Raw genomic sequence first — 14,793 nt, 5'->3', positions numbered from 1 at the left:
TCCTCCTTCCCATCCCTTAAGTGCTAAGGTTCCTTCCTTACGCTTGTCCTCTCCTCTCTCTCCTTTTCAGGGAGGAGGAGTGAACAGATGCGACTCTGGGAAGCCCTCACGTCCCCGAAGTGATACGCCCAACTTGCAGGTATAAGCATCTTCTGAAGAGAGGGCCTGTGGCTTTCATCCGATTTCAAAGCAGTGTCTGATTTAATGAGAGTGAAAGGTTTCTCCATATCTCCTCCCTGGTGACCCCTCTGGCCCTGAGACAGGACCCTAACTGCTATAAGAAAGACAATATGTCTGGGCGTGGTAGTTCACGTCTATAATCACAGCACGTTGGGAGGCTGGATCTCACGAGGCTCGCTTGAGGCCAGGAGTTCAACACTAGCCTGGACAACACAGCAAGATCCTATCTCTAAAAACAAAAATATTTTATTTAATTAGCCAGGCGTGGTATTGTGTGCCTATGGTCACAGCTATTTGGGAGGCTGAGATGGAAGGATGACTTGAGCCTAGGAGCTCAAGACCACTCTGGGCAACATAGGGAGGCCTCATCTCTACAAAAAATTTTTTAAAATCTGTTTTTTTGTGTGTGTGTGTGTTGTTTTTTTTTTTTGGAGATGGAGTATCCCTCTGTTACCCAGGCTGGAGTGCAGTGGCACGATCTTGGCTCACTGCAACCTCCGCCTCCTGGGTTCAAGCGATTCTCCTGCCTCAGCCTCCTGAGTAGCTGTGACCACAGGCATCTACCACCACGCCAGGTAATTTTTGTATTTTTAGTAGAGACAGGGTTTCACCATATTGACCAGGCTGGTCTCGAACTCCTGACCTCACAATTTGCCCGCCTTGGCCTCCCAAAGTGCTGGCATTACAGGAATGAGCCACAGTGCCTGGCCAAAAATTCTGTTTTTAATTAGCTGGGAAGGGTAGCATGGGCCTGTGGTCCCAACTACTTGGGAGGCAGAGGTGGGAGGACTGCTTGAGCCCGGGAGGTCAAGGCTGCAGTGGGCTATGACTGCACCACTGCACTCCAGGTTGGGCAACAGAACAAGACTCTGCCTCTAAAAGAGTAACAACAGTCCGGGCGTGATGGCTCATGCCTGTAATCCCAGAACTTTGGGAGGCCCAGGCAGGCAGATTACTTAAGGTCAGGACTTCAAGACCAGCCTGGCAAACATGGCAAAACTTCAACTCTACCAAAAATACAAAAATTAGCCAGGAGTGGTGGTGCACATCTATAATCCCAGCTACTCAGGAGGCTGAGGCAGGAGAATAGCTTGAACACGGGAGGTGGAGGTTGCAGTGAGTGGAGACTGTGCTACCGCACTCCAGCCTCGGTGACAGAGCAAGACTCCATCTCAAGTAAAATAAAATAAAATAGTAACAACAATAATAATAATGCCTGGCCGGGCACGGTGGCTCATGCTTATAATCCTAGCACTTTGGGAGGCCCAGGCAGGCAGATCACAAGGTCAACACAGTGAAACCCCATCTCTACTAAAAAAATACAAAAATTAGGCCAGGCACGGTGGCTCACGCCTGTAATCCCAGCACTTTGGGAGGCCGAGGCAGATGGATCACTTGAGGCCAGGAGTTCGAGACCCACCTGGTCAACATGGCAAACCCCATCTCTACTAAAAATACAAAAATTAGCCGGGTGTGGTGGCACACGCTTCTAGTCCCAGCTACTCAGAAGGCTGAAGCATGAGAATTGCTTGAACCTCGGAGGCAGAGATTGGAGTGAGCCAAGATCACACCACTGCACTTCAGTCTGGGCAACAGAGCAAGACTCTGTCTCAAAAATAAATAATAAAAATTTTAAAAAAGAAAGGAAATGTGTGGAGCACTTCACTGGGCATCATTCTTGAAGGATCATCTCAATTTACTCTTACAGCTATCCAATGGCATTATGTGTTATAATTTTCATTTCACAGATGAGCAAACTGAGGCACAGAGATTAAGTAATAGTTTTTGTTTTTGTTTTTGTTTTTTTGGGGACGGAATCTCACTCTGTTGCCCAGGTGGGAGTGCAGTGGTGCGAACTCAGCTCACTGCAAGCTCTGCCTCCCAGGTTCAAGCAATTCTCCTGCCTCAGTCTCCCGAGTAGCTGGGACTACAGGCGCATGCCACCATGACTGGCTAATTTTTTGTATTTTTAGTAGAGATGGGGTTTTACCATGTTAACCAGGATGGTCTCAAACTCCTGACCTCATGATCTGCCCGCCATGGCGTCCTAAAGTGCTGGGATTACAGGTGTGAGCCACTGCACCCGGCCTTAAGTGATAGTTTTATACAGATTGTTGTTTAGGGATAGCCATGCTGGCTCTGTCACTTATCTACTGTGATCTTGAAAAAGTTGCTGCTAAAGATACTATCAACAGAGTAAACAAACAATGTACAGAATGTGAGAAAATATTTGCAAACTATGCATCCAACAAAGATCTAACATCCAGAACCTATAAGGAACTTAAATAAACTAACAAGCAAAAAACAACCCCATTAAAAAGTAGACAAAGGACATGAACAGACATTTTTCAAAAGAAGACATACACGTGGCCAATAAGCATATGAAAAAATGCTCAATATCACTAATCATGAGAGAAATGCAAATCAAAACCACAATGAGATACCATCTCACACCAATCAGAATGGCTATTATCAAAAAGTCAAAAAATAACACATGCGAGTGAGGTTGCAGATGGGAATGTAAATTAGTTCAGGCATTGTGGAAAGCAGTTTGAAGATTTCTCAAATAACTTAAAACAGAATTACCATTTGACCCAGCAATCCCATTATCGGGTATATACCCCAAGGAATATAAATTGTTCTAACATGTGTATGTTCATCGCAGCACTGTTCACAATAGCAAAGACATGGAATCAACCTAAATGCCCATCAGTGATAGACTGGATAAAGAAAATGGAGGCCAGGCGCATTGGCTCACGCCTGTAATCCCAGCAATTTGGGAGGCCGAGGCAGGTGGATCACCTGAGGTCAGGAGTTTGAGACCAGCCTGGCCAACATGGTGAAACCCCGTCTCTACTAAAAATACAAAAATTAGCCGGCTGTGGTGGTAGGCACCTGTAATCCTATCTACTCGGGAGGCTGAGGCAGGAGAATCGCTTGAACCTGGGAGGTGGAGGTTGCAGTGAGCTGAGATCGTGCCATTGCACTCCAGCCTGGGTGACAAGAATGAAACTCCATCTCAAAAAAAAATACATAGAAAGAAAAAAAAAAAAAAGAAAATGTGGTACGTATACATCATAGAATACTATGTGGCTATAAAAAAGAATGAGATCATGTTCTTTGCATCAGCATGGATGGAGCTGGAGGCCCTTATCCTCAGCAGACTAATACAGGAACAGAAAACCAAATACTGCATGTTCTCACAAGTGGGAACCAAACATCGAGTGTACATGGACACAAAGAAGGGAACAACAGACACGAGGGGCCTACCTGAGGGTTGGAGGAGGGAGAGGATCAAAAAACTACCTACTGGGGCTGGGCACAGTGGCTCACGCCTGTAATCGCAGCACTTTGGGAGGCCGAGGTGGGCGGATCACCTGAGGTCAGGAGTTCCAGACCAGCCTGGCCAACATGGCAAAACCTCGTCTCTACTAAAAATACAAAAAGATTAGCCAGGTGTGGTGGCATGCGCCTATACTCTCAGCTACTTAGGAGGCTGAGGCGGGAGGATCACTTGAACCCAGGAAGTGGAAGTTGCAGTGAGCCAAGATTGCACCACTGCATTCCAGCCTGGGCAACACAGTAAGACTCCATCCCCTCCAAAAAAAAAACAAAAAAAAACCTACCTGTTGGGTACTAGGCTTAATACCTGGGTGATGAAATAATCAGTACACCAAATCCCCATGACACACAATTTACCTATATAATAAACCTGTACTTGTACCACTGAACCTAAATTGAAAGTTAAAAAGGCCAAGCATGGTGGTTCACACATGTGATCCCAGTACTTTGGGAGGCTGAGGTGGGTGGATCACTTGAGGTCAGGAGTTTGAGACTGGCCTGGCCAACATGATGAAACACTGTCTCTACTAAAAACACAAAAAAATTAGCCAGGCATGGAGATGCATGCCTATAATCCCAGCTACTCAGGAGACTGAGACAGGAGAATCGCTTGAACCCGGGAGGTGGAGGTCGCAGTGAGCTGAGATCACACTACTGCACTCTAGCCCGGGCGACGGAGCGAGACTCCCTCTCAAAAAAAAAGAAAAGAGGCCGGGCATGGTGGCTCACGCCTGTAATTCCAGCACTTTGGGAGGCCGAGGCGGGCAGATCATGAGGTTAGGAAATCGAGACCACCCTGGCTAACACGGTGAAACCCCGTCTCTACTAAAAATACAAAAAATTAGCCAGGTGAGGTGGCAGGCGCCTGTAGTCCCAGCGACGCGGGAGGCTGAGGCAGGAGAATGGCGTGAAACCCGGGGGGTGGAGCCTGCAATGAGCTGAGATCACGTCACTGCACTCCAGCCTGGGCAACAGCGAGACTCCATCTCAAAAAAAAAAAAAGAAAAGAAAAGAAAAGAAAGTTAAAAAGAAGGAAAAGTTGCTGCCTCTTAGGCATTTCCCTGGGGCAGCTGGAAACTGGCAAAACCTGGATTGGAACCCACATTGGATACTGCGGTAAGGGCCTCCCATCTCCATGGTGACGATGCCCTAGTCCCATGTCCATCCCAGGCTTGCCTCCTAAGGCTGGCACCAACTGGCCTGGATGTAAGGCTCACCCTTACGGACTGAGGTGGCTTGAGCCCAGAATCACTATGGAGAGAGGTGGGACCCTCAGGAGCCCCTAGGGAAGAACAGGGACCACTCACCCTCAGGGGTTCCTGGCGGGGCAAGCTCAGCTCCTGACACCCATTGATGGCAGCCAAGGTGGTAGAAGAAGATGCCATCTTCGTAGCACTTTTCCTCCTGGTAATGGGTGTGCACATTGCCCCCTGGGAATGGAGGAAAGGGGCATAGCTGGCAAGCCTAGGGGAGGTGGGGGGACTCCCCTGCAGGGAGCCTCAGCTCAGGGCTGGCTCAGGCCCTCAGCAGGCAGGCAGGCAGGATTGGGGAGCCTCCTCACCATAGACCACCATGTAATTGCCCAGAACACTGGCTGTGTGGAAGGCTCGCTCCCTTGGGCCCTGAAGCCCATCCCGCCCCTTCAGCGTCGTCCACACATGCCGATCCACGTGGAAAAGCTCAGTGGAGTTCACTCGCACAGAGAACCTACCGAAGGAGAAGCAGGGCAGGGGCTCAGGGCAGGAAGCGTCTCTCTCCCTCCTCCAGGCTCTTAGGAGCCGTGTGATCACCCAGGGATGAGACTGGCCATGACTGACTCTATGTCCCCTCCAAACTAGAAGTTCCCTGTGGGCAGGACCCTGAGTCATCTCTGAGTTACCTGCATAAGCTAGCAAGGGCTGGACACCAAGCAGGGCTCTGTTGAATAGATACATGGGTGGGAGTGTGTGGAAGGCAATTCACCAAGAGATTGAATAAAACATCAGAGAATGTGTGAGTGGGTGAATGAATGAATGAATGAGTGAACAAAGGAATAAGTAAATACATGAAGGAAGGAGTGACTGAGAGACAACAGGAGTCCGACAGTGGGCAAAGACCTCTAAAGACTAAAGGCCTATGGTGTTGAGCTGGGCCTGGCCTGTGGAGCATGGGTTATGGGACAGGTCACTTACCGGGCAGTGGAGGGCCGGTGTCCACCATGGACCAGCAGGGCACGGGAGGGGGCATGGAACACCATGGAGTGGCCAGTGGCAGCAGGGGGCCGTCCGCCTGCCGGAATCACCTGCTCCCAATAGCCCCCGCTGGTGCTGTCAAGGCGGAAACGGAAGAGGCCAGAGGAGAAGAGGTCGTGCGGGGTGCGGCCTCCAGACACATATAGCCAGACATCATCCACCAGGGCAGCCGCGTGACCTGCCAGGCCTGGGGGCCCTGAGGAGCTGGAGGCAGGTGGTGCCAGGAGCTCCCAGTGGCCCCTGCCCAGTGGACTGAAGGCCCACACGTCGTTGGTGAGCGAGCCGTCAGCCAGCTCACCACCCATCAGTACCAGGGAGCCGGCCCAGGCCACGGCCACATGGGAGTGACGGGCAGCCTGTGAGGAAGAGAAAAGAGACAGAGGTAGAGACACAGCAAGAGAGCCAGAGCCAGGCTTAGACCGAGAGATGCAGAGCCAGAGAAACATGGAGAGAAGGCGAGATAAAGACAGAGACAAAGAGAAAGGCAGAGACCGGCAGAGAGAGAAAAGAAGAGACAGACTCATAGAAACAGAGAAATACAATAAGAGAGAGAAGAGGCAAGGAGACAGAGTTAAAGGGACAAATGGCAGAGAGAAACAGACCCAGAGAGATGGAGACACAGAAACAGAGAACACAGAAGCCCAAAAGTCAGACAGACGAAAACAGAGACAGATTGAGCAACAGGAGACACATGGAAAAATAAGATGCACAAAGGCAGATAAAGGAAGAGGAAGAAGAAAAAAGGAAACCAGAGAGAAAAGGCAGAAACAGGGAGAAGTAGGTTCCTATATCAAGCTGCAGGAACTGGGGGAGCACTAGGTGATAGGGGATCATTCTGGGGGTCCCCGGCTGGGTCTGATTGAGTGGAAAGGCTCCTCCAGGGCCGAGGAGGGGTCCATACCGGGGCAGGACTCAGGTCCCAAGACTCCCAGGTGTTGGCGGAGAAGTTGTATAGGACGAGGTCACCCAGGGCATTGTTGAGGTCCTGGCCTGTGGAGGGGTGGATAGTCTCATGCCCTGGCCATAGGCTGCCGGGCCTCCAGATCCCAGATACTCGCCCCATCTGCTCACCTCCGAAAACTGCCAGCAGCCCCGGTGGGGACAGGAAGGCGCCAGCTGCCCCAATACGGGCAGAGAAGGCAGGGTCCCTGGCACTCACGTTGTGCCACCACCCAGCCCCCTGGTTCTCCCACAGGTGCAGGTCACAGGCATGTCCCAAGAAGCCAGGCTCACAGCGGCATGGTCCCAGGGGCTGCGGGAAAGGAGACATAAAGGCAGAGATAAGAGAGGGAGAGACAAGGACAGAGAGACAAAGGAGACACAGAGAGGAAAAGAGGCAGAATGAGACAGGGCACAAAGGGAGAGAGAAAGAGACAGACAGGAAGGGAGAGGATGGAAAAGGAAAGAGAGAGAGAGAAAGGGAGACAGAGAGAGACAGGAAGAGGGGAAAGGCAAACTGTCAGACAGAAACAAGAGATAAAGAGAAACAATCAGAAGGAAGCAGACAGATGGAAAAAAGAAGATCAACAGAAAAAGGAAAAGACACACAGAGAAAAAGGAGAAAAGACAGAAAGACGGCAGGCTGGGAGAAGACAGACAGCGTAGCTGACATTCAGCCTGGACTGAAAGAGCTCAGATCTGGGGAGGTCAAGGCGGGGAGGGCTCAAAGCGCAATCCAGATTGAAAGCTGGATGTACACAGCTTCAGCGTAAGGTCAGTGGTGCGAGGCTGGAAGTCATGGCGGGGGTCCAAGGCCACACAGAGTGGCTGGATGGGAGGACAGATTTGGGCCTGGCTGGAGGAAGGAGGGTGGTGTTCACAGATGAGAGTGGGGTATAGATGAGAGTGGGATATGTTCAGCAGGGGAGGGCCTGCAGGTGAAGGTGGGGTGGGGTTGGTGTAACAGGTGGGGGGCAAGCTCTGGAAGGAGAGGGAAGTGGGTGTCACGGAGGAGGGTGGGGTGGTGGGGGGAGTTTCATGCAGGAGCAAGGTCAGACCTAGGAGATGGGCGTGGAGGGTGCGCTCACAGATCAGGGCCCCAGGGGAAACAGGGATGGGGACCGGCTCACCGAGGCGCAGGTGCCGTGGCTGCCACAGTAGGCTGAGCACTCCTGCAGGCCACAGTCAGGACCCCCCCAGCCCGGCTCGCAGGCACACACACCCGGTGGCTGGCACTGCCCGTGGCTCTGGCAGCCACCCGGGCACAGGGAGAAGCGGAATGAGGCGTTAAAGCCCAGCAGGTTGTAGTTGGCATCACTGAAGAGGTGCAGCAGCATCTGTGGGCACAAAGTGTGCTGGGTAAGGTGGGCAGGGCCTGGGGATTGTCCTGGGAGGGTGGCCCACTCCTGCCCCCTTCCACCCTGGGGGACCCAGAGCCTCATCTCCTTCCTTTGCCTCTCTCCAACTTCCCTTGTCCCTGTGCTCTGCTCTTGGATGCCCTCTTACTGACTCTCTGTCCCTCCTTTCTTCTTCCATTTCCCTTGGTGTATCTACCCACGGCCCCATCCCCACTAACCTTGCCTGAGGAAGCTTCGATGGGTGGAGGTCGGGTGCTCCCGCTTAGACTGGCAAGCAGCGGCCCTCGCGGGGAGTCACCGTCATACACAAACAGGTAGTCATACGTGCACTCTGTGTCCAGGAAAAGGAAGTCCAGCAGGATCCGGTGCTGGGGGCTTGGGGCTGGGAGGTGAGCACAGAGGGACCAAGCTCTAAAGCGGACCTTCTCCCCACACCTCCCTGCAGCCTCCCACAATTGTACACCAAACCCTGCTCCAGGTGATGCTGGGGGCTCAAGAATGAGTCAGACCTGGGCCCCACCTTGAAAGGGCTCCCAGTCTCATAACCTAGGGCAGTCAAGGGCTGTGACAGCCAGAGGGACAGGAGCCCAGAGAAAGAATCATAATATTCCAGACCTCTAGAAAGGTCACCTGAGATCAGAATGAACACTCCCACCATTCAGATGGGAAAATAAAGTACAGAGAAAACCCCATCCCAGTGGCCACACAGAGCAGAATCCACAGTGTTTCTGATGCCTCTCTCTTCCTGTCCATGCCTGAGTTTCAGACATGTCCAGGCTGGAGGGTCAAGGTCATAATCCCAGTGAGAAGAGCACCTCCGTGACACCACCCCTGGCCCACACTGAATAGAGCTGCAAGAGAAGAGTCCAGCTTCTTCCCCCAGAACAGAGGCCTAACCTTGGAGCGGCATAGTTCCCCTCTGTCCCCATCCAGAGTCTCACCTCTGCTTATTGTGATGGTTACAAGCACAAACTCTGGAACCAGACTGCCTGAGCTTATGTCTTGGCTCTGCCACCAAATAGCTACCAGCTGTGTGATCTTGGCCAAGTAACCCACCCCCTCTGGATCGGTCTCCTCATCTCTAAAGTGGGATATAGTGGTACTGTGGTGGAATCAAACTTACAGGCCACTCCTGCCATTGAAAGTTAATTCCCTGCCTCTCGTATCTGGGAAAAGCCTTAGTGACTTGCTTGACCAATAAAAAAACAGCAGAAATTCTGAAACTTCCAAGGCTAGATCATAAGAAGACTTGTACCTTTCACCTGGGCCTCGTAGAATGCTCCTTCTCAGGACACAGCTGTCATGATAGGAAAAGCCAAAGCCGGCTGGGCACGGTGGCTCACACCTGTAATCCCAGCACTTTGAGAGGCCAAGGCGGGCGGATCACGAGGTCAGGAGTTTGAGACCAGCCTAGCCAACATGGCGAAACCCCGTCTCTACTAAAAATACAAAAATTAGCTGGGCATGGTGGCGGGTGCCTGTAATCCCAGCTACTTGGGAGGCTGAGGCAGGAGAATTGCTTGAACCTGGGAGGCAGAGGTTGCAGTGAGCCGAGATTGTGCCATTGCACTCTAGCCTGGGGGACAAGAGCGAGACTTCGTCTCAAAAAAAAAAACAAAGAAAAGCCAAAGCCACAAGAAAAGGCCACACACAGGCATTCCGGCTGACAGTCCCAACTGAGCTTCCAGCTGACAGCCAGCATCAACTGCCAGCCCTGGGAGGGACCTTCCTGGATGTCCAGCCAAGGTGAACATTCAGCTGACTGCAGCCCCAGCTGACATCTGACTGCAACCTCATGAGGAGCAATAATGCACACGAAATGGTGACAACGGAGTGGGGTGGGTGGCTCATGCCTGTAATCCCAGCACTTTTGAGAGGCCAGGGCAGGTGGATCACCTGAGGTCAGGAGTTCCAGAACAGCCTGGCCAACATAGTGAAACCCTGTCTCTTACTAAAAAAAAATACAAAAATTAGCCGGGCATGGTGGTGCGAGTCCCAGCTACTCAGGAGGCTGAGGCAGGAGAATTGCTTGAACCCGGGAGGCAGAGGTTGCAGTGAGCCAAGATTGCACCACTGCACTCCAGCCTGGGCGACAGAGGGGACTCAAAAAAAAAAAAGAGGCTGGGTGCCGTGGGTCACGCCTATAATCCCAGCACTTTGGGAGGCCAAGGTGGGTGGATCGCTTGAGGTCAAGAGTTCGAGACCAGCCTGGCCAACATGGTGAAACCCCGTCTCTACTAAAAATACAAAAAATTAGCTGGATATGGTGGCACATGCTTGTAATCCCAGCTATTTTGGAGGCTGAGGCAGGAGAATTCTTGAACCCGGGAGGCAGAGGTTACAGTGAGCTGAGATCATGCCATTGCACTCCAGCCTGGGCGACAAGAGTGAAACTCTGTTTCAAAAAAAAAAAAAAGAAATGTTGACAACGGGGCCCACATATCGTGGTGAGTGCCACTACCCCTAACACTGTCACTGTCTTATTCTCTGCCAGTCCTAGTTCAGGTAGCCTCTCTCATTCCACACCCCACATGAGAAGCCTTCTGAACAGGCAGCTCAGGGGAGTCCTCTGGGTGAGGGAAATTAGGAGGCCTAGGCTCTGGCTCTGGCTCTGGCTCTGCCCATGACCAGCTGGAGGACCCTGGGCCAGCCCTTTCCCCCATGACCCTCAGTGTGCCTATCTGGATCCTGGAGACACTCAGCCACCACTGCCAATGGCTGGGTGATCCTGGGCCAGTTCCATGGGCTCTCTGAGCCTTAGTTTCCATGACTGTAAAATGGGGATAATTCCCCCCACCCACAAAGGCTGGGGTGAACATTCAACGAGGTGATGACTCCAGCCTGCCAGCTTAGAGCCAGAGTGTGCCCTGGCTGCCTGGCCTCATCCTGTCTCACCAGAACCACTGATCCAACCTCCTTCTTCCCCTGACATGAGTCTCTGATCTTCCCAACTCAACATCTGGCCCCGTCCCTCCCCTGCCCCAAAGCCCTGCATGGCTCCTACCACCCTAGGAGAAAGTCCAGGTCCCTAACCTGCTGTTCAGACCCTCGCTTTGTCTCAAATCACCCCACTGCTTACAGCTCTAATGGGAGCTGGGCCTTTGTACAAGCTTCTCCCTCTGTCTGCAACATATTATCCCTTCCCACCACCAGGCCTCTTCCTGATGCCCCCTAGCTGGGTTAGATGCCCCCTCTCCAGGGTTCTCACATCCCATTATAACCTTCATTCCTCTGGGCCAGGAACATCTATGTCCAGGTCTGTCTCCCTGCAGCCTACAAGGCCCATAGAGCAGGGCCTGGATGTGGACCTAATTCCCTCTGCAGCATTGCCCAGACCCGGGCTTGGCAAAGGCTCAGGAAATGCTGGATGATGAAATGAAGAAATACACAAAAGACAGAATACTAAAGCTGGAAGCTCTCCCTCAGGCTCTGACCAGAGCCCCCAAGACATCAGACACAGACCCCACCCATGCTTTGGGGAATGCAGAAGAACCATTCAGCACGGCCACACAACCAGACCTCCCAGAATCTTACCAGCCTCAACCAAACTATAAAGCTCTGTTTCTGGAATCACAAGTACATCTTTGTTAAGTGCCTGCTGGAGGCCAGCTCACCATCTGCCTCCCCAAGTTCTTCCCTAAGTTGAAGGTCTTCTGTTTCCACCCAACCCCCATACCACTCCAGACAGAAATCTGATCCCAAACTCCCTCCTGCTCAAAAGCAGGATGCCTCTTATCCATGAGGATGTTATAAGGACTAGGACTGGGCTGGACGTGGTGGCTCACGTCTGTAATCCCAGGGCAGATCATTTGAGGCCAGGAGTTTGAGACCAGCCTGGCCAACATAGAGAAACCCCGTCTCTACTAAAAATACAAAAATTAGCCCGGCATGGTGGCACATGCCTGTAATCCCAGCTACTCAGGAAACCAAGGAACAAGAATCACTTGAACCTGGGAAGCAGAAGCTGCAGTGAGCCGAGATCAAGCCACTGCACTCCAGCCTGGGCAACAGAGCAAGATTCTCTCTCGGAAAAAAAAAGTCTAGGACTAGATAAAGTATGAGCATAATACAAAAGTTAGTAGGTTGGTTGTTTATCTTTTTTTTTTTTTTCCCCTGAGACAGGGTCTCGCTCTGCTGCCCAGGCTGGAGTATAGCAGCGCAATCTCGGCTCACTGAGACCTCAGCCTCCTAGGCTCAAGGGATCTGCCCACCTCAGCCTCCCCGGTAGCTGGAGCTATAGGCACATGCCACCACCCACCACGCCCAGCTAATCTTTTGTAATTTTTTTGTAGAGACAGTGTCTTACCATGTTGTTCAGGCTAGTCTCTAACTCCTGGGCTCAAGTAATCCTTGCATCTCAGATTCCCAAAGTGCTGGGATTACAGGCATGTGCCACTGCCCCTGGCTGGTTGTTTATTTTATAATAGATAGAGGAAGATGTTGGTTCTTATAGGTAAGAAGTGACAGGCATTGGTAAGTACAGAAGATCATCAAGGGGGGTCTGGAGGTCTCCCAGCCTCCCTCACCCCAACATCTACCCAGTTGGTCCCCAAGTCTTATAGGTGAAACTCCACAAACATCGATTGCACTGTCTACACCTCTCCACCCCTCTAAGCCCCTGCCCTAGTTAGGAACTCATCCTCTCTTGCCAGATCAGCTCATCAAGTCTCCAGTCTGTCCCCCACCCAACCTGAGGGCAATGCCCTACTCCTGCTCAAAACCTCCTGTGGCTGCCCATCAACCCCAAGGGGAAGGCCAGGCTGCTCGGTGTGACATTCAAGGCCCCTCTTCCCCTGCTTCTGGCTCTCATTACCTCCCAGTCAAAAGTGCCATAAGACCAGGCAAACCTAGATGGGGATCCTGAGACACTCCAGCCACCCTCATGTCTTCATAGAGGCTGTTTGTTCCCTTTTCCCACTCAATAAACTCCTATGCATGCTTCAGAACCCTGTTTTAGTGGCTCCTACTCTGTTATCTGCAGCACAGTCCTCTTTCCTCCCTAGGTACATCCACCCCACCCCTCCACTTCCCTTCTTAGCCCTGAGCACTGTCTCAGTGAACACACTGGGGGCTGAATATCTGTGTCCAGCCCCACCATTCCCAACCAGTCTGAGACGTTTTTTCTTTTTTTTGAGGTAGAGTCTCGCTCTGTCACCCAGGCTGGAACCACAGATGTGCGCCACCACGCAGGGCTAATTTTTGTAGTTTTAGTAAAGAGGGGGTTTCTTCATGTCGGCCAGGCTGGTCTCTAACGCCTGACGTCAGGTGATCCGCCCCACTTGGTCTCCCAAAGTGCTGGGATTACAGGCATGAGCCACCGCACCTGGCCTAACCAGTCTGGGACTCTTTAAGGCCAGAGAGTGATTTATATCCAGCACACAGACCCCTTTGCCACACACACACACACACACACACAAACACACACACACACACACACGCACACACTTCCTATTCTGTTCTCATCCCACTAGCTTGACAGGAATGGCCCCCAAGCTGGGAACAGGTAGACATGCTATCACCGAGAAACAGGCCTTCATCCATACCCCACACAGCAGCCAGAGAGATCTCCTAAAACATAAATCAGATCATGTCCTCTCCCTGCTCAAAACCCTTCCATAGCTCCCCAGAGCCCCCAGACAAAGACAAAGCTCCACAGCCTCCCAAGGGAGGCCCTGCATGATCCAGGCTCTGTCATACCTCTGGCCTTTGCCCAGGACCTCCCCTGTCTGGAGGCCAGCTTCTACATCCACTACTCTGTGAGGCCTTCCTGGGCTTCTGCAGGTACTGCCTTTCAACTTCTCTTCCACCCCTGTATTGCCCTCAGGATACAGCTCAAAATCACAGAGCCCTACACCTGCTGGCTCCTCCCACCCTGCAGCCTCTGGTTCATTCATTGTCTTGTATTCTATGTTTTTGTTTTTGTTTCAGATGGAGTCTCGCTCTGCCGCCCAGACTGGAGCGTAGTGGCACAATATTGGCTCACTGCAACCTCCAGGTTCAAGTGATTCTTGTGCCTCAGCCTCCTGAGAAGCTGGGACTACAGGCGCGCGCCATCACACCCAGCTAATTTTTGTATTTTTAGTAGAGATGGGGTTTCACCATACTGCCCAGGCTGGTCTCAAACTCCTGACTTCAGGTGATCTGCCGGCCTCGGCCTCCCAAAGTGCTGGGATTACAGGCATGAGCCACCATGCCCTGCCAGTATTCTATGTTTTAACACACTGGATTTCTAGTTCTTCAAAAGCATCACTCTCCCGCTTCCCCGCCTTTGCACAGCTATTCTTGCCTGGAATGCCCTTCTGCTCCCTCGTACAGATGCCTCTGATCTCAGCTATACCCCAGGTTAAGTCATATGTCTTCACAGAGAAAGAGCCACTGGAGCAGGGTTCTGAGGCATGCATAGGAGTTTATTGGGTGGAAAAGGAAAACAAACAGCCTCGGAGTGAGTTTGTCTCTCCCACTGACTGGGAGCCCAGAAGGGTAGGGCTGGGGCCTTTCCTCCCACTCCTGACAGATTCCTATTGGTCCTTTAAGTCTCAGCTTAGACATTTCCTCCTCCAGGAAGCCTCTCTCTGTTCTCCCCGGCCCCAGATCAGGCACTTTCTCTGGGCTCTCCCAGGCCTCTGGGGTTCCTCCATCAAAGACCACTCTTGTCTCTCACTATTAATGTGTTTGTCTCCCCAACTAGACTCCAAGACCTAAGTCACCAGGGATTGCTGGAGCTGTCTCAGTCTGGGCTATGT

The 14,793-nt window shown here is 52.0% G+C and overlaps 1 protein-coding gene across 3 annotated transcripts in view; it reads right to left on the bottom strand.

The window, feature by feature from the left end:
* The window catches only part of MEGF8 (multiple EGF like domains 8), a 53,275-nt gene that overhangs the window by 36,772 nt on the left and 1,710 nt on the right, over window positions 1-14,793 (bottom strand). For all 3 annotated transcript variants that reach the window (XM_063801730.1, XM_003953509.6, XM_009435694.5), the window contains 7 exons: window positions 8,269-8,432; window positions 7,823-8,029; window positions 6,825-7,005; window positions 6,655-6,743; window positions 5,694-6,109; window positions 5,084-5,229; window positions 4,830-4,952 (listed from right to left, as the gene is read on the bottom strand). In XM_063801730.1, coding sequence (XP_063657800.1) covers window positions 4,830-4,952; window positions 5,084-5,229; window positions 5,694-6,109; window positions 6,655-6,743; window positions 6,825-7,005; window positions 7,823-8,029; window positions 8,269-8,432 — 1,326 coding nt within the window. The remainder of the gene's footprint in view (window positions 1-4,829; window positions 4,953-5,083; window positions 5,230-5,693; window positions 6,110-6,654; window positions 6,744-6,824; window positions 7,006-7,822; window positions 8,030-8,268; window positions 8,433-14,793) is intronic.

The sequence above is a fragment of the Pan troglodytes genome, chromosome 20, assembly GCF_028858775.2.
Source record: "Pan troglodytes isolate AG18354 chromosome 20, NHGRI_mPanTro3-v2.0_pri, whole genome shotgun sequence".
Classification (NCBI taxonomy): domain Eukaryota; kingdom Metazoa; phylum Chordata; class Mammalia; order Primates; family Hominidae; genus Pan; species Pan troglodytes.
The sequence above is the reverse complement of the archived record's forward strand: the minus strand, read 5'-3'. Positions and strand labels throughout refer to the sequence as shown.